General features: G+C 39.4%; 1 protein-coding gene across 3 annotated transcripts in view; it reads right to left on the bottom strand.

Moving 5' to 3' along the window:
* Window positions 1–941: 941 nt before the first annotated feature.
* Window positions 942–20,224, bottom strand: part of pacrg (PARK2 co-regulated) — a 140,277-nt gene continuing 120,994 nt past the window's right edge. Inside the window, exons 5-6 of one of the 3 annotated variants that reach the window (XM_041971746.1) lie at window positions 19,589–19,683; window positions 1,029–1,131 (exon numbers count right to left, since the gene is read on the bottom strand). In XM_041971746.1, coding sequence (XP_041827680.1) covers window positions 19,622–19,683 — 62 coding nt within the window. In that variant the 3' untranslated portion in view covers window positions 1,029–1,131; window positions 19,589–19,621. Of the gene's footprint in view, window positions 1,132–19,588; window positions 19,684–20,224 lie in introns of all 3 variants that reach the window. The other 2 variants (XM_041971745.1, XR_006008665.1) reach the window with 2 other exon arrangements.

Raw genomic sequence — 20,224 nt, 5'->3', positions numbered from 1 at the left:
CAAGTTTTTTTTACTGGTCTGGATGAACAAAGAATGCACTTCAGTTGTCATGCAACATTAATGAATAAGCCTGCATGCAAGTGTTCGCTACGTTGACTGTGGTATGGTTCACTTCAAATGATGTTCAACAAATGTGTGCATATGAGTGTTTGTTTGTCTGGAGGAATGCTGTCAGGCATCATTTCTGAGCGTCTTCCCTTGCGTGTTGAGACGTGCTCCGTCTCCAGCTGTATTTGCCACAGAAACAGGAACAGTAGTACAAAACAACACCTTTTTCTATAGAAAAAATCCTGTTTGGGCAACTGGTCGTGGTGGTGGTGGTGGTAAGGGGGGGGTAATTAATGTAAAATATTGCATTACTCATGCCACTGTGTAAAAAGTGGAGTAATTAATGCAATATTTATATTTTTTTACCTGCTGACTCAAACAGTACTTGAAACTTTTCTACTTCAATCTTTGTCCTGACGTGTTGGTGGTTTTCAGATTTTTACTATTTTAGTAATGGAACATCAAAAGCTTGAAACTCAAAAACACACTTTAAGCAACATTCACACAATGTTGAAAGTGGCATTAAAGAAAAAAAAAGTTCTATGAGTGCTGGACATTTCCATTTTCTGCTCTCCAGTCTTCTCCCTGTGGAGATGATTCTACTCCAGCTTACAAAAACTTGAGCTCGCCATGACAACAAACATTTCAGTCAAGCATCATGGGAGGTAAAGTACATGTTTGGCAGTCAAAGGATAGTTTTACCTGAAATCAACAGAATTTTATAAGTTTTCTTTCTTTTTGAAGGGGACTTTGAAATAAAAGTCACGATACACAGAGGATTCCTAGTCAGATGTAAACAGACCATGAAGAAAATGAACAGAAAACAGTACAGATGTATTTCACTGCAATAAGAAAATGTTTAATTTTGAGGTTCTGGGCAGACAAACAAATAGAAAACAAAAAGTCTGCAATACTGACCAACAGCTCCCCCTCAATTCTTCATGCAGGACTGATAGGTGGGTATCATATATTTGATGTTAGCAAAGGCATCAGCTCCTCCATAGCGCTCCAACATCATCAGAGTCTCTTCGATCAGGTCAGCAATGTTCTGCTGGCTGTAGTCGGTATTATCTCCAAGTTTGTCTGAACACAAAGAAAGACATAGAAACAGAATAAACTCAACACTGCTGGGGGTCATCACAGTCTGTGAGGCTGATGTCAGGGCTTGCAAAGCACCACCTGCGGCCACACTGCACTGAGTTACTTCAGACTGAGCCGGCAAATGACATCCTTTTCGTCTGATTTCAAACCCAGTGGATGGACTGAATCCAATTTACTCCTCTGCTGTGGACGATTGGGACTCGACAGCAGAAGAGTTTTTAACTGTTCAGCTGAAAGTTTAATGAGGCAGCATGCAGAGAGGAGTGTGGTGCAGAGGACATGTGAGCGAGTGACGGCTCTGCTGTTGCGCTACACTGCGTCGATGCACACAAGGCATGAGCAGTGACCTGGAGTCATGCTCCACAGGTAGGAATGCATGTGTGTGTGTTTTGTGTTGCTGTAAGTGTGTGGTTGATGCAGAAAAAAAACAACCTGAGGCCAGAAAATATTGTCAGGCAGCCAGTCATCTGCGCATCTCTGTTTGTGTGATTGATGGCAGGTTGATCCAGAAGGAAAACAATACACTTATGACCAGTCATAACACACACACACACGTTGCCATAAAACACACAAAATTGTATGACAGAAGTACAGTAGTACAGTTAGGGATCTTGTTATCAAAATTACATTCCTGAGGTGTCCAGCCTCTACTCTTTACTTCTTCCCTTTCAACAACTGGTGCACAAACACACACACACACACACAGAGACAGAGAGAGAGAGAGAGATGGTGACTTTATCAGCACACAAAAAACTTCCAATTTTTTGCCACTGCACTGGTGGCTAAACACACTTTACAGAGGACCAAGGCGCACATGGACACACAGCAGTCAAAGTTTGTTGAGAAAATAATGATCTTCTTATAAAAATATCCCAGAGCGAATGCACAGATTTTATTTCTGGAGGCTATAAATTTAGTTCCAAAAATGAAAATAGAAATTTCTGTCATTAAGAGAACATGCAATGTGAAAATTAACAGCAGCACTTAACAGCAACCCCCTGACGGCCTCTTTTTTCACCAAGAGTAAGACATGGAGAAAGGAGTAAGAATTAAACCTCAACCCCTTCTTGCAAACACCCCATCCTTTATTCTTCCTCAATCTCTTCTAATCTCTCATCTTCCCTGACAAACTTGCCCCCCACTGTCTTTCTGCTTCGTCTTTCCACCCATCCATAGCCTCCTCATTAAAACACAAAGAAAGCCAGTCTCATAAAGTGGGCTATTAAGCAGTAACACGTCTATGATCTCAGTCTGCAGCACTTGCTTTCTGCTCAGAACTCATTTCACACGAGAGCAACGGTGGGGGCCGTGCTTTGACCGCTAGTTCGCCCAGACGCATTGCAACGTTTACAGCTCTGGCTTTATTTAGCAGCTATTTACAGTTTTCCTTTTAGAGACACAATATAAACAGAGGAATGCAGTCTATAAGAAATGTTCTTGTTCATATCTAAATCAGGCTGGGTTTTAGTTTTGTGCTACCCACAACACAGGCATCTTTACCCTACTAGTTAGCAAAAACTTAAATAGCGTCTATAATGCAGCCATCTGAGCAATAAAATTAGAACAGGCAACACAATCAGTAAGGAGTGGGAGCAATGTAGTATAATGTGTAGAAGGAGAGTGGTGAGGAGTAAAGAATAAAGTGACAGGAGTCACCCAGGTCATTCATATAGTCAGTTTCAGCTGTGTGGCATTGTGTTTGTGTGAGAATGTGTGCATGTTTTTGTGGGTTAAAAAGCTGAGCATGTGGAGAACCATCCCTTAGAGTGGAAATGAGCAGCCAAAGCCAGCCCAGAGGGAGAGCTTGGCCTTCAGACAGGGAACACAGAGAGATGGGGAAGAGGTGCGGCTTGGGAACTAACAAAGCTCAGACCAGTTTACCGGGGGCCTAGAGGGGGGAGCAAGGAGGTCCTGCATGGGGGAAATTGTTGGTGTTGCCTTATGGTGAGCCCTTCAGCTCATCCAAGTACATTTCCTCTGCTGAGCTGTTGAGAGGCCAGCAGCTTCAAAAGAAAGAGGGCAGAGGAATTTGCAATGATTCTCAATATTTAAAGAGCAGAAAAGGGAGAAGTGTGTTTAAGAAGAGATGGGGGGGAAGAGAAAGAGGGGGTGAGGGTGTTAAAAGCTGCCTCTGCAAATGTCCTTCAGCAAAATAACTCCTATTTTTAGCTCTTTTTCTCCTCTCTTTCTTTTCTCCCCCGTGTTTTCTGCAATGTGTGCTGGGCAGAAATAGAAAATAATATTTAAAAACAATAGCAATAAGAGCTCTCTCCCTGTAAACTCAAGGAAAACGGCCTTTTGCGGGAGCTGCATGTCAGCTCCTTTGAGAAAAAAATGGGTTGATACAGACAAGTAGAGATTTTCAGTGCAATGTTATCCCACTAAAACTGTAGAAAAAAAAATCAAGGTGGCGTATTTATCCATCCATCTATCCTTTCATTAAAGCAACAGGGGCTGTGCCTCTTTTCAGCTCTGCTGTGATTTCTGCCAAACCCCAGCAGACCACACTAACTACACTCAACAACAGCTGCAGCCTTCCTCCTCCTTCTCCACCCTGCTCTCTCTCCATTGCTCATTCCCCACGGTCCTAAACAACCTGTCTCCCCACATCAAACCGAAAAGCCAGCCATCACAGATGGAAGCTGCTTTCAGTGTTTCTCCAAACTATCTTTAAATGTATAGATTTTAGTCTCACTCTGCTGGTAACCTGGCTCTAATGGATAATTAGTAGGCCTCATTGCTTCATTTTTTTTCTGGAGCACAGCTGTGATGTCATCCCATCTTAAGGTTTCTGACTGAGTTTGCATGGATAATGTGTATGTTGCGAGGTTATAATCCCTCTCCCTCTGCAAGGGACTGGGTGACACACACACTGCAGCGGATTTGGGAAATTTCCCTTAAAATACCAGAGCTGATTCAACATAGCATCAACCCACCTGCTTTAATCAACTTATGCCTGATTGTGGAAGTTCCTTCTACAAGCAGCTTAGAGAGAGGCCACCCAACACAACAGCTCTTTGATCATGGCAGTAAAATTTAGAGCAGAATCAATGAATGTGAGAGACTTTCTTTTTCTCTCTTACTGGAAACGGGAAATGAAGGAATGCAGGTTATGAGTAAAGCTGGGACAGCTTGAGTTCCATGAATATTTTCACAATTGGCTGTACAGCTGAGGGTGTTTAGGAGTGCATGTGTTGTCATTCTTTCTTATCACCAGTCTGATAAAATTCCAGCTCCATTATTTCAGGGCATTAATATCAGCACAAAGCATACTGTGCATGAAAAAAAACTTCCATTTATCAGGATTTTCCAAAAACACTTCCCTCTGAGAAAATATTATAAAATCACTTTAATAACCTTTTCCCATGAAAGAAATATTAACATGTAAATTCAGTCATTACTAGTATAAATCTTAAAATGTGACTTACAAATCTTGAGGGTTGTGTTTATATCCTTTCCTCCTCATTTAGATGCTTTGTGTATCATTTATGTCCATGAAATCAGGCCACAAGGACAAAGAGAGAAAGGAGCACAGTGTTGCTGCATGTGTGAGAGAGGGTGTGTAGGTCTGAGGAAGGAGGTGATGAGGACCACTGGAGGAGGTCTGTGCTTAACAGCAGGGCTCTAATTAAAAGGGCCTCACAGTTGGGCGACAGGCAGGCTTCTCATAAAGAGCCTCACACTCTGGCAGAGAGGTGGGAGAGACCAGGTGTGTGTGTGTGTGTGTGTGTGTGTGAGAGAGAGAGAGAGAAACAAAAAGCGAGAGAAGGGCAGAGTTTGTGTTTTTGTGTGTGTGCATGACCACAGGTGTCTGAAAGGGGAAGACATGGAGAAAAGGTGAGTATCCTAACAGTGTGTATGGATGTGGAAAAAAATAAAATAAATGGATGCACTGCACGTGTGTGCAGATAAAGAAAAAAAGGATAGAACAAAGGAAGAGTTGCAACTGCAAAATGGACTAAATGCATAGGAAAAAAGTAGACCCTGTAATTAGGTAAACAACAATCCCACAACAAAACTGATTAGTCTGAACTTTCAATTATTTCTGTTTGCAATTTCCATTTCCAAGCCTTTCAAACACTTATTAGATTCATTTATTTTTGCCTGAAATTTACTTCATAATGAAGGAGTGTGTGGCTGAAGTGACTAACAGCAACAGGTTTTGGATAATTATTAAACAGCTCATGGAAAGTGGGCAAAAAAGAATTAAATTAACATTAATTTCAAACAAATGCAACCTATTAAACAGAAATGAATGAACATCTGAGATGTGATTTCTGGACAATCAAACATTATTTTTATATCAACTTTTCTTTTAATTGGCAAAAAGGTAACAGAGAATAAAATTCAGAACTCTCACTATCAGAAATTCAATAACTTATTTGACCAAAATGAACAAAAAACAAAAACTGATTTGTTACCCTGCACAGAAATTAATCTAAAAAAAAGGGCAAAACTCACTTTTCCTCAATCAGGGTTTATGTCTAGATATTGTGTTTTTCTTGTGAGCACCTGTTTCTATTTTTTCCTTAGTTGTTCCTTATGAGGAGAAAACTATGACATACCTCTTTCTGAGAAGCTTCTACCAACATTTAGATAAAAGTTTTTTTGTTTGTTTGTTTTTTTTTAAGTTGTTGATCCTCAGGTTTGATGTTTCATATGATTGGACTAACTTGGTTGTACAAGTACTGACTCACATGATAGAAATACAATACATAAGTAAAATACTACAATTGTTCTGCTTGTGTCCGGTCCTTCCCCCCCTTGTGTCTCCAGCCTAATTTTCCCCTAATGGATTAGCAAGAGGCTGACAGACAGCACAGCTGTGGCTCACATGTGTTCTCTCTCTCTCTCTCTCTCTCTCTCTCTCTCTCTCTCTTTCACACACCCACACACACACACATATATGTACAAACACATACACCTGGAGCTTGGCCCATTCCCACTAAGTTGCTATTCCATCACAACCTTTGTGTGTAATCAATAACAACATTTTAGCTTAGCACTGCTACACCCAACAAACGCTGCAGCCTCAGTCACGTCAAACACACACATGCACACATTCACGTGCACAGGTATCCACATAAGATTGCCGAAGTAGAAGTAAAACAACAGGCTTACGGCCAGCAGTAGTTTATTAAACCCCACCAGCCCCTGCACTAGCCATCGTCTAACTGCTCATGTTTACTGAAGTCTAACCTTTGCTGTAGGTCAGTGATCTCATTTTCCATGTGTTCAGCCAGCCCAGCCAGCGCTCAATCTATAGGCAACTGCAGCACAGAACCATTTCAACCCAGTTAAAGTTGAACATCAGCAAAGCAGTGTGCCAGGTGGACAAAAATATGTCAAGGTCAGATTCAACAGCAGAAAGTGAAGAACTTGTTGACATGGCTCAGATAAAGACAGGACCTGCTGAGGATGCTCCTGAGCTGCACAGGAGTTAAAGCAGTTAGATTTCTATTGATTTGGGTCCCTCTGGCTTTCTAGTCTACATCTGTATGTAGGTACACTGGAATTGAATTCCAATTCCACACTTCCGCCAAATTCATGTTGTGTCTTTGGCTAATCTTTCTTTAGAGAGCGTGCAAGCTGTGGGAGGGATTGAAAGCCTTGTTGAGGCAAAGTAAGAGAATAACTCCTTTACGCATCACAAAACCCTAATTTTTATCATTTCTTTTAAAATGAGCTAAAAAGACCTAGCTGTGACCAAAAGCAATATCAGTTTGCACCATTTAGTCATGCTTTTAATGCACAGAGGGCCCATCTTAGAGGATAGATCAATGCCATTTTCCAAGCTGTAACCATGTCCATTATTGTTTCAATTACATCCACTCAGATAATGTTATACAAGTCTCATCTTATCCAATTGTGACCTGATACATGCATCTATAAATCAGCTACTTGTTACAGATCTAAAGGAAGGAGTCATCCAGTTATCTTCACCTGTATATCACATTACTGGCTCAGACTGCTAGCTGCATTTTAATTATTTTAGAATTACATTCTTCATTGTTCAGGGTGCAGAACTGTGTCTTGTTGGAAATTATGCTTGTAGCTTCCTGTAGCAGAAGTTTTAGTTTGGACTACAAAATGCAGATAGAAGACAGTCTAAATGCAGCCTATGGTGGACAGTGCGCCATGCAAAACCAGCAACTCATGTTATGCACACTGAATTCATCTCCAGGAAGCTGCAGCCGATAAGCTCAAGCACAGCTAACACAGCATTTCTTTTTCCATTTTTTTCACAGAGAGATACTGGTTAGTAGTTAGGGATCATGAACTGGCAGAAGAAAACTGATGTGCTGCAATCTACTCTGGTTTAAGATTTAAAAAATAAATACCAATGTGTATTTTTTAAATCTTAAACCAGTGTAAATTGCAGCATACTGTAGCTGCAGTCCACTGTCTATGTATAAATTATATATCAAGTCAAATCAGTTTTATTTGTAAAGTGCTTTTCCTGCCAAAGGCAACACAAAGTGCTTTACATGGTAAAAACAATTTATGCATATTAAAGTAAAACAAGCGCCAAAGTAAGAGACATAGCAATTTAAAAACACACTTGATATTATCTGTCACATGCAGTCACACAGACATCCACACAAATGCACAAACAAAGCAGTTACCGCCCCCCCTCATTCTACACAAGCATGAACTCCCTAATTTTTGTCTCTTAAAATAAAGACAAAACGTTTGGTTGCCCAACCACCCAGACAAGGGCAATCACCGTGGCAACAACCACCAGACCGACTAGGCAAAGCTCCCGGCACAAAGGATCCCCATGAGGAAAACACTGGAGTTAAAAAAAAAGAAAAAAAGAAAAAAGTTAAAACAAAGATAAGAGCAGCAATTAAAAAAAAAAAACACATAAAGGACTTCATAATGCGCTAAAAAAGCAATGAAGTAGAATAAAATGAAATAACATAAAAATAAAACATGAATTAGATAAAGATCAAATAGAATTCACTTAAAAGCTAAACTAAAAAGAAAGGTCTTGAACCTCTTTTTAAAAAACATCAACAGTGTCTGCAGCCCTGAGGTTCTCTGGCAGGCTGTTCCACAGACGAGGACTGTAGTAATGGAAAGAGGCCTCGCCGTATGTTTTGGTCCTTACTTTGGAACAACTAAAAGGTCGATACCAGAGGACCTCAGGGTCTGTGAGGGCTCATAATTTAAAAGCAAGTCAGACAAGAAGGCCCAAGACCATTAACACATTTATAAACGATTGAAAGAACCTTAAAGTCAATCCTGAAATGCACGGGGGGGGCGAAAATGAGGCGATTTTAAAACTGTTGTAGAATGTTCACACCCTCTGGTCCTCGTCAGAACACGTGCTGCTGAATTCTGAAGTAATTGTAGGTTTGAAACACACTTTTTGGAAAGACCAGAGAGTAGGGCATTACAGCAATCTATTTTGCTAGAAATAAAGGCCATCAGCGGATTCTGGCCATGTTTTTTTATGATGAAAAAATTCTGTCTTTGTGACATTTCTGACATGTGGAATAAAATTCACCTTAGATTCAAGAAGAACACCCAGGTTTCTCACACACTTAGAAGGATTGCAGTTATGTAGTTTAGGTAAATTGATACAGAAGGACAGGGAGCTGTCTGCTCTCTGATTGGACAGCTTTATTAATCACCATCCAATCAGATAGATGTATAAAGATAGGGCCAACTTTCGCAACCGCAACTTCAGAGTCTCAAACGCAGTTCTGTGCTTCGCATCTGTGGACAGGATGTTTACAGAAGATCTTCTTTTATTTTCCACAATACAATTCTTTTTTACAACCAATGCAAATCCGTTTTTGCATATTTGGAAATTTGAATTTTTTGGGCAAATGTTTTTTGCAGGATGACCAACTTGATTTTAAGAACTTTAAGAACTGTCCAGCACATTATTAAAAACTGAAAGGAAAGTGGGGAACCATCGTCCTTGAGGAAGAAATGTGGTCTTAAAAAATCCTGAATGATCGCCATCGGCAATCACTTAAACATTTGGTAAACCAAACAAGTTCATAATATCTAGTTTTTTTTTTTTGTTATCAGATACTTCATGTCACGCATACCTGACATGTTTCCCTCTTCATCAGAGGTCGTCTTCATCTCAGATGAAAACAGGATGATTATCATCACAAGTATGTGTGACAGATGTCGTGTCTAATTTACTGTAGCTAACTGGAGAAAAAGGCTTCAATTTGCTAGGGAGCATAAAGGTTGGACTTTGGAGCAATAGAAGAAGGTCATGTGATCTGATGAGTCCAGATGAGTCCCCTGTTCCAGAGAGATGGGAGTATCAGGTTGAGAAGAGAAACAGATGTGATGAGATGCCTAGTGCCTACCGTACAAGCCTGTTTGAACAGTGCTATAATCTGGGATTGTTACAGTTGATCAGGTCTAAAATTCAACAACTAAGAATAAGGTCAGCTGATACCTGAATATACTAAATGATCAGGTTATTCCATCAATGGATCTTTTCTTCCCTGATAGCATGGGCATATTCCAAGATGACAATGCCAGGATTCATCAGGTTTAGATTGTGAAGGAGTGGCTCAGGGAGCATGAGACATCATTTTCCAGTCCAGAGTCGAGACCGTAACATCATTGAAAATCTTTGGGATGCATTGGAGAAGGCTATTCACAGTGTTTGGACTCTCCCAAACAAGATCTTGGTAAAAAATTAACGCGACGCTGCATGCGAATAAATCTTGTGACTTTGCAGAAGCTTATTGAAACAATGCAACAGTGAACATGAGCTGAAATCAAAGCTAGAAACGAAATATTAGTGTTTTTTTTATTTTATTTTTTTATATTTTTTGCTAGACAGTTTTACATATATATATATATATATATATATATATATATATATATATATATATAAACACCGGAATTAAAAGAAACAACTCAAAGCTTTGAACGGTGCAGTATACCACAGAGGATCTACCCTTTCCCCACTCTGCCCATCTGTGTCACTCCCTGGCCGGGAGGAGTGTGTCAGCGCTGTCAGGTGTGAGTCAATGCCATCAGATGCGATCTCATTACGCCAGCTTACCTCAAGGTTAGCAGCGGGCTGCTGGCTAGGCACAAAATCGATCTGCACCAGGGACAGGCGTTAAAGGCCACCGCAGTGAGCAGTGCGCACAAGCCAAACAAGCACTGCGCTTTGCAATGTAGAGACCTACTTAACCAGGTATGGGAACATAACCTACATAAACACAACTCTGAGAGCACATTATTTAGTCTGAGGCTAAGTGAAATGGGTGAAAATGAACATGCTAATGTACTGCAGTAAATTAATTCTCCTCTGTTTATTGTAAAAGGAGTTCAGGAAACATTTCTGACTGTTTTTTGTATTTTATTTCCTTTTATTCTTACAGATAATATACACTATCATTACAAAATATATATTATATATTTTTGTCACCAGTAGCCTCCAGGTTACATCAGCTACATCAGATCCTTTCCCTTACAGGGAAGTCTCCTAATGATACTGTCTCTTGTTATATAGAGCAAAAATATAGAGCAAAAACATGTTTACACAGAGCTATGCAATAATCATTACAGGTCTTTGCATCTTTTAGTCCATCAGATTATTTTCTTGGGCGTTAAAAGGAAATGGCCACCACCGCAAGAGTTCGACTGAAGTTGTCAAATCATTCAGTCTTTACATCTGAGTATTTAAAAGTCAAAATTATTGGCTGTGACAAGTAAAAGAAAAATGGGAACCTTTTAACCCATTAAGGCCCAACCCATTAAAAAGGCTAATAAAAGTCCAATCTTTTTAATATGAGGTCTTTATTTGGCCCTTTAACAAAATGAAACAAAAAAATTAACATCTACCATTTATTACCATGTGATGTATTTAAAATATTATAATGTCATTGTCTGCTTCTGGGTATCTATTAGGGGACAGAAGATGAGTATCAGATTGTGTTCAACAGGATTTTGAGCAAAGTTTATACCATAAATTGAAGCAAAATGTCTCAGAAATTGTATGTAACAAATATGTCACATCAGGCTCTTATGGGTTAAGAAAACAACACTGAAAAGAAATAATATTATTAAAAAGACAGCTTGGTCTCTGTGCTTTTTGTTCTGGATGCAGGCGGCCATATGTGGGGGATGTTGGTGTCTTGGCAGGGCTACCCACAATCCCTCCCTCTTATTTACACATCTTAGTGTGTGCAGAGAGCATATGTTCAACATTAACCTTTCTTGAGAAATAGAAGCTGTTAACAACAACATACACAGCTCATACACAATAGGACTTTTCTATTTCATCAACTGTTCTACAGTTTATGTTTGGATGCATTCATTTTATATTCAACTTCTCATTATGATCTAAAAATTGTGGATAAACAGATTAATAGAGGGTAATGTTCTGTAGTGCAGTCCTCTAAGTACAAGATAAAATGTGCAAAACTGAAAGCGTTTGCAGATGGAGGACTTTCTTGATAAATTTGATTTGGTTTTTGATTTTCTTTACTGTCAGAAACAGAACGTTTTGTTTTGTTTTGTTTTGTTAACTTTATTAAGTGTTTTTTTTATTAACTTTAAAACCATAAAGAAATCATAAGCCATCATAAATAGATTTAATCTTTAAAATACAATCAATCTCCATTTAAAGGCATGGGGAAGGCTGATTTGAGGTTATTGCTACAAAGCAGAATTTGGAGTTGGTGAAATAACTTTGGTCCTGGGTGTTTAGGCACACTGCACTCCTCAGCTTATGTCATAGAAGAGAGCATTACATACAAATGCACCATTTAGTCACCAATCAACTCTATTCAAAAAGACACAACCATTCTAAGAGGATCCGGTGAAACTGTGTACAACAAACAGAGACTAATTAAAGCTTTAAAGCTTCTCCTGTTGACCTTTAAAGATTGCAAGTGATATGAAATGTTACATTAAAATCACTGAACTATGAAATTATTTTCACACTAAAGCGGTTTCAGTCTGTTTTAGAAACAAGAAAGTTTTAAATGTCTTGCACACCTATAAAAGAGCATATGTACTATTTATGAATTTAATCAGACAGAAAACTGTAATTTTTATAATACTCATTCCTTAATAATACTAATAATCCTAATAATACTTTTCCTTAAATGAAAAGTTCATTTTGTTTAAACTAATGCTAGACTGTGGCTTGTATTTGGATGCAAAATATTGATAAGGCCTAAATCTTAACAATCAGATCCTTATTAAGAGATAATGTTATGATAAACAACCACAATCAGTTGCATTGTGATATCATGAGATATGGGTTGGGTTCCTATTGTAAGAAGTATGCAGCTCTAGATCCATGTTTACCAGAGATATGACCAGTGTACAAAGAACTCAGATGATGAGAGGAGGCACTGGGTACAAAAATACAAGTAAATGGCTGTTTTTATTTTTTATTAAGTCTTAGAAATGAAATGAAATGGATAAAACAGACTGCTGATGGTGACCTGGACAACAAAAGGAAGACATGGAATTGGAGACCTTGTTCTTGTTCTTGTTAAGGACAACACATGTACAGACAGGAGGCTTCAGGTGGAAAGAATGACAAAAAAAAGGAAGAGATGCAATGAAAAGAAGAGGTCAGGTAAGGTTATAAATTCAAAGAGTGATCTCATTTGTCCTCTTAACTCGTCACAAGAGGGATATTTGAAGTGACATACTATTTTAAGTCAGTGACAAATCAAAGTCTTCAGCTGATATTACCCTAAAGTGCTATGAGTATCCTCTCTGTGCTTCACATTTCTGCAAGTCACTGAAGGAAGTTAACCATTAAAAGAATAAGGAGCACTTTAGTGCCTACTGCACCGTTTCCCTGCACCTAAAACAGGGTCATTACTGCATTATGCGAAAACAATGGGAAACAGACACACACACCTGCCTATACATTCATTCGGATATATTGTTACACACATACTCAAGTCAATGCAAAGTGATGGGCTATGTGCCTAGCTAATAAAATCACTTTAGTCTTCATAACCACTTTAGCCTTGGAAGCTGCCATCAATGAAAGGACAAACACACGCACACACAAGTACATATCCAGGTACAGGAATGAGCAGAGAGCCGGCCAGCCCTTCCATTAGCCTAATGAAGTGGCTCCCTAAGATGGATGACATGGCATCACCTCCACCACCAATCACAATATCACCCCTAAAAAACCTTCTACTAAAAGCCCCCCCCTCCCACCCTGCCACCACTTACAGCACCAAATGGACGATGAGCATTCCAGAGCCCATTCGACCCACGGACAACATTTTTATTGGTCTGGTTATTTATCTCTTTAATGCAATTGGCTGGATTGGATGCGTATAGATGTGGCTAGTAAATCATAGTTGGTGGGTGCAGCAGCGTGATTAAAAGAACTTTGGCTCCACAATGACAATACCACAAAGTGGACACTGTGACATCCGTCTGCATTCAAAGCAGGGACAAAAAAGGAGGAAGAGGAAGGTGCAACAGGAAGCTAGAGGGCTCAAGGAGAGCAGTTTCTTGGTGAAAATGATAAAAGAGAATCCTACTGAACAATTTGCCTTTACCTAAAACAGAGTCATTACTGTATTATGCAAAAATAACGGGACACCGACACACACACCTGCCTATTTGGATATATCATTACACATTTTTAAGTGTATGTGCCTACCTAATAAATCCACTTTTAAGTTGTCTTCTTTTAAAGGACATATTGGACACCAGAGAAACGATCAGATGAGGTGTGTAATGGTTTTCCTGCTGATCCGATCTTGAAAAGTTTTAAACCACCACACTTGATTAGATTGAAAATTCTTTCCAGTCAAGGTCGATCAGATCAGTAGACATGTTTACATGACACATTTTTATTCTGACTGTACGTTCGATCGGATCAAAAGAGTCCCATGATAACACACCTACTGCTGCACTTAAATTCTGCAACTTGTGTGTGAAAGAAGACGTTATTTAAGACCTAGGACCCTAGGACAAGTGGCATAATCAGTTATATTATTATTATTATATTTAGATACTTTAGTCGCCTTTTTGTAATATTATATGAATGAATGGAAGCAGTTGTGTTAAGCCAGATGTGATCTCACATTGAACATTGGCTCTTGAATTGAACTGAATTCATATTGTAGCTGAATTTGGCTGTGATTTACCACCTCTAATGAGTATGTCATGTGCATTTCCAGTCTTGAATCTATGGTAAAAACAATCATTTGGATATCTAAGAAAAACATCAAAGTGTGGCTGCAGCCTTAGAACACCTCCACACAAAGCAAATATCTATCTTTGGAAACAAAATAAAGTTGTTAAACGACTGAGTAACAGAACTGACCAAACTCAGTGGTTTATAGAGCTTTTCAGGATACTGATGTAATATATTGATATCTGTTATGTGATATCAGGCACTTCACATGTCATATGTTATAAGGTTTAAGAACCTTGACCTGTTGTTGCTCTCGCCTTTTCACTATTGCTAAGGTGACAAACAGCGCTTTGAAAATGGCCAGATATGCCTTGCTTCAAGATTTACATCATGCCTCTCTGCTGGATGACAAAGAAAAAAAAAAATGACATGAGAGTGGACATGGCATAATAAAATTCCTGGTTAAAGGAACACAATCTAGCCTCCTTTCTCTCTTTACCTGTTTGCTCCCCAGAAGGACAAAGGAAAGTGTTTATGGGTGGAGGTACAGGCGTCCATAAAACCATCAGTGTTTTATGGGCAGCAGCAAGGCCTGGGGGTCTGTCAAGGTTTACGAGTGCTGAGGCCCTTTAAAAGGACAAGTGTTTAAGTGTGGTATTTACATAAAACAAGCCAAGGTGTCTGTCTTGAACAGACCTCAATGCAAAATATCAGACTGAAGAGCATCTATCTGTTTGTGAATATAAATTAACAAGACATCGAGTTTCAAGAAATATGGTGATGTGATCGTTGACTTGTTGCTAATTTATTGATGGCAACATCTAACATATTTGATCTTTTACATCATATCAGCTCTCAAAAGCTCATAACTTGATGAGAAGTATAAACTGTAATAGCATTTGACTTTGCAGAACAAGTATTTAATCCCATACAACATCAGTATGAATGTCAATTTGGCCACTATCATCATCAGACTTTTCACTGGCCAACACTTTGTGCCTTCATCCAGCTTCCACTCTTTTTTACTTCAGCTTTAATATATTTATTTTTGCTTCTCTCCCTTAGCAGAGACTAAAGCAAGAAAACACAATAAATGCTAACAGTAGCTGCAGTAGTAACTCCCCAACAGGACCTTGCATGTGTGCGAAGAGGGGATTTATAGGTGTGTATTGCCTTTACAGTATGTTTGCTTATTAGCTCATGTCCCTACTCCCTACCCTCTGAGGAAGGTGTAGTCCAAACAGAAGCAGAGGAGAGATGAAGGCAAAAGCAGAGAGAGGGTGGAGGGATGGGGAGCACTGAGATGTGCTGGGACAGCAGTACCACCCCAACGTGAGTCATAGGACACACTGTCAACATCCATCCAGCATCATACACTGACTCATTATGCTGGGAGAGAGAAGATGACAACAGTGGCCATGATCAAGGAGAACAGAAAAGGCATATCAGTGACAGACATGAACAGAGAGCTTGCAGCAAGCAGTTGTGGCGGTGCCATGTATCCGTCCTATATTGATGATGGCACAAAAGGCTTTAGATGTGGACAAAAACATTTACAACAAACTAAACTTTTTATACAAAGCTTTACATTTATGACTGTTGACCAGATTTAGCCTTATCCAACACGTGGAGATGGAGGCAGTCTTTCCAGGGAAAACCACACCATTGGACAATTCAGCACGTGTTCAAAAAGTGAGTCTTCTAACCTGAGAGACCATATGGCTTGTCACAAAGAACCATCTGGTAAGTCTCTGTTGAAAATGGTTTAGAAAAAGGCAGGTGCCGACAAAAAATACTTAGCACATGACTTGGTGAGCTATCTGTTTAAGACATGTTAACTTCAACCAATCAGATCAACAAAGCAGGACCAGTTGGTAAAATCAACTCAGTTGAGGGCATAAACATATTTTTCTTCAAGACAAGTCTGCAGGAACTTTCTGATGTTTGCTACAAAACAAATACAAAGAGTAAGGGTGTGAATCACAAGTTTGATCATGATATATTAGATCAATTAAAATAGCTAGAGATTTAAGGCTCATTAAAATTAAATTCTGTTACAGTATTATGTCCATTTAGTTCAGGAGCCAACAAGTGATATGAGACAGAATCTCATGCTGAGTTAAAACAATCACTGCCATTTATATCAAATCACCAAAACCAGCTAAAGTACCTAAGTAGCATTTTATTCTTTTAAAAGAACAAACTATGCCACATTTTGCATACTGACGTCTAAAATGTTCCCATAATGTAAAAGAAAACATTTCTACAGGAATTGCCTACATTACAGGGGTATATATGCTAAAGTTTACACCTATGTAGCCTCAAAAAAACAAAACAAACAAAAAAACAAAACAAAAAAGAACAAACAAATACAAAACTTTAGAACTTAGTTATAACCAAGGTAGAAAAGTCTGATGTCATAGTTATACACCACACCTTTGGGTATCTGCACTTTCTTCATCGCTTAAAATAAAAAAATGGTTGTTAAAACAAAGCAAATGCTAATAATTCAGTATATTATTTTCTGAAATGTCACATATAAATGAATACTGCATTGATATTTAAATTTTAAGTTTGCACTGATGCTCTTTGAGGAGAGTAGGAGTAGGTATAATTTCAGAAAAAAAGGCTGCTGTTTATTAGGTTCAGGATTCAAATAATAAATAAATCAAATATAATATTGCAAAGCAGCTGACCTGGTAAACCCAGCTTCTTGATGGCACACAAATCTATGACAACTGTATTTGTTTGAGATCCAGCTAGCTGAAGGGCCTATGATCCAGAGTTATATGCAAAAGGAGGAATAAAACAATAAATAAAGTCTTCCCAGTCTTAAATCTTGTCTTGTGAAGTGCCTAATCACCTGTTTTCAGTTTTTGCATTTACTTCTGATGACAAAAAGGTTAAAAAAAGAGAAAAAAAATAGGATGAGGAAAAGCTGGCTTAAACCAGGCATAATGAGATCTCCAGCCACTTTTTTTCTCTAGATGCAAGAGAGGCATCATGACGCCACGTTGTGCGACACCCTCTGTCAGAAAGCACAGTAATCATAACTGCTTTAGAAAAATGCTGCTCTAAAAAAAGGAGACAAATAACATATATTAAACCAGTTCAGGAGAGAAACACAAAGATGAATAATACACCACAAAAGAAGTAATTGTGTTTTTTCACTTATTTAATCTTACACTCTGTCAGTGTAATATACAGTTAAGAGAATTTCTTTCCACACCTTACTGCAATTTTGCTTGAGATCTGCTGAACTTGAGAAGAAAGATGTTATATGCTGACATCTCACTCTGACAGAGGTCACAGAAAGCTGTGCCGGTATGAATATTTCTGTATATGTATTGAATATCATTTGAATTAGTTTGGGCTTTGAGATCAAAGTTCATCATCTATACATCATCACATATTTTCAAGTACCTAAAATGAATTTTTCTGATGTGTTGACAGCTGACTGGCTTGACTGAGCGGGTGTGTGCATTTCCATAACTAGCTGAAGCGTACATGTTCTTCCCTTTAAAAGCTGATGTTTGCCCCCACATAGTTCCAAAGCTAAGTACTGTCCCTTGGCTGAGTGGAAGGCTGGACCATTAGGGTTGCAAGAGCAGGAACCATTTATTTGGCTTTTTTCTGGATGTTGCTGTATTATCTGCCGTGATGCTATTTGTCTGAGACCAGCCAAGCCGCCAGTGTGACAGGACGGGAGGGGGATGAATGATGGGATCCGAGACACAGCCAGTTTTGCTTCGCTGACAAACTGGGGCAAGAGCTGGAGGGATGTGTCGAGGAGAAGGGAAAGAGTGCGAATGGAGGCAGTGCAGGGAACGAAAGCACGGGGACTGGGGTAGTCAGTTCGCCAAAGGAGACAATTTACAGCACCTGTTGGCTGTGACTGATCAGAGGAGGAAGAGAGAGGTTAATGGTGTGTGGTACAGTGTGTGACACAGGATGAAGTGATGAGATAGAAGAGAGGGTTAATACTAGACATAAAGAGAAAAATTGAGTGTGTGGAATGAAAGGTATAGGTGCAAAGGATAATAAAGACAAAGTGGAGAGAAGACTGGGAAAAGAAACAAGAAGAGCAAGGGACCAAGATAACGACAAAGTAAGAATGTGTGAGGCAAACAAAAAAGAAAAAGGTCGCTGGTGCAGGAATGTGTGAGAAAAAGAGACAGGTGGAAAATATATTTGTCCCCCTGATGGGAGTGTGTTAGGAGTCCATCTGAGGTGAAATGAGATCAGTAGCTGACTTAGTGGTAGAGGAAGACTTTGCTGCCCTGCAGCTCACACACTGATTCAACATCCTCTCCCCCCCACTCTCTACTGCGCTCTCGGGTCTGACACAACCTGCAGCGTATTTATTCTGCAGGACGAATCTGCGCGTTTGTGTGAGTGTGCGTGCATATGTGTGCCTGCAAAGCCTTATTACCCAGGCTCCCATCCCACCGCACCTTTCCATCAAATGACCAAGACAGTCTCCCCCACTCACCTCTCTTCTCTATCTCCTTCACTCCACCACACAGAGGAATCTTAGATAGAATCACCCACTAAATCATATAGCCACCAAACACAGACTATGGCAAACACTCCTACGATGGGCTTTCATTTCTAATGCAGACAACACAAAGGAGATGTGTGCATGCATGTGTATGCATGGCTTGAGGAGGCAGTCAACAAGAAAAGTGTATTTCCTTTCATGTATGTTCACATGAACACAGAGAATCTACAATTTGCATTCATTATATGCAGTTACATTTGCAGACCTGGATTATGCTGCACTTGCTATTTCAATGCAAAATCCTTCTTTTATTGTCACTGAGCTAATCATTTTCTTAATCGGATCCACTATAAAGGTTAGTCATGTGTAAACTGATTGCTAGGATGCACTAAATGTGCCATCCAATAAAAAGCAATCAAACACAAAGACACTGTAGGATGATGAGCTGCAGCGTGCGACCTGAAAACATTTTATGAGACCAAACAGTCTGAAACATGAGGGATAATAAATGCATTTATGATGTTTTATTTACATATGCGTGGAAATTTAACTTGCCAGACAAATAAATGCTACTGAACTCCATGTAAGAACTAGTTTTTGTATGTGCAAGCTTTTGTAAGGGAAAGTGCTTAGATAAGTTTGGTCTTTTCTGATGCAGCTTGCTTGTACATACTAAACTGCGGGGTAAGCTAATATTGCACAAAAACCTAGAAAGCATATTACTCTACTTGACACACACAGACATTACAGCATAACACAACAATGCTCTCCTCTGCTCAAGAAACTGAAAGAAGAAAAGAGAAACAGGCCCATACCTGGTGCTGGTGATGGAGTTTGCCAGAGGGGAGCTAGATGAGGAAGGAGAGGAAGGTGAGCCATAGGGGAGAAAGATTAGAGTGCCTAGAGGCTCCTGAGAAAGAGAAAGAGAAAGAAAAAGAAGAGGGGAAATGAAACATGTAAGCGGTGCAGTGAAGGAGGTAGCTGGTGGTTATGAGTATTTGACTGAGATTATAGTGCTGCTAGGCTTACATCAGAATTACATCAGAATGGACTGTTTAAACAAGCAGTTCTGAAAAACATGAGATGTGTGTGTTCAAGAGGAAGAAATACATCTAATGTATTAGTGAGTTCGCCAGAGCTATTCCTCTTCCTAACTCTTCTCTGGTTCCAGAGCAATCAACCATAGACTCATAATACACACTCTCTCCTTGCTCAAACTTTCTTCTTGATCTATGTTTCATGCCTTGAATAGAGCACATGAGACTGAGTCAGCGCACGCGGCACTGCAGCACTCGTATCCAGTCACAAAATTATCCTGGCCTTACAGGACGAGGAGGGGAGAGAAGTTAATTAATCACTGACGTCTCATTTTCTCTTTATAACACACTCATTTACTCCGTGGCTCACTTTGGTGTCACTCTTCCTTTGCTGCTGATCTGTCCAGATGCATG

This window comes from Melanotaenia boesemani, chromosome 20, assembly GCF_017639745.1.
Source record: "Melanotaenia boesemani isolate fMelBoe1 chromosome 20, fMelBoe1.pri, whole genome shotgun sequence".
NCBI lineage: Eukaryota > Metazoa > Chordata > Actinopteri > Atheriniformes > Melanotaeniidae > Melanotaenia > Melanotaenia boesemani.
The sequence above is the reverse complement of the archived record's forward strand: the minus strand, read 5'-3'. Positions and strand labels throughout refer to the sequence as shown.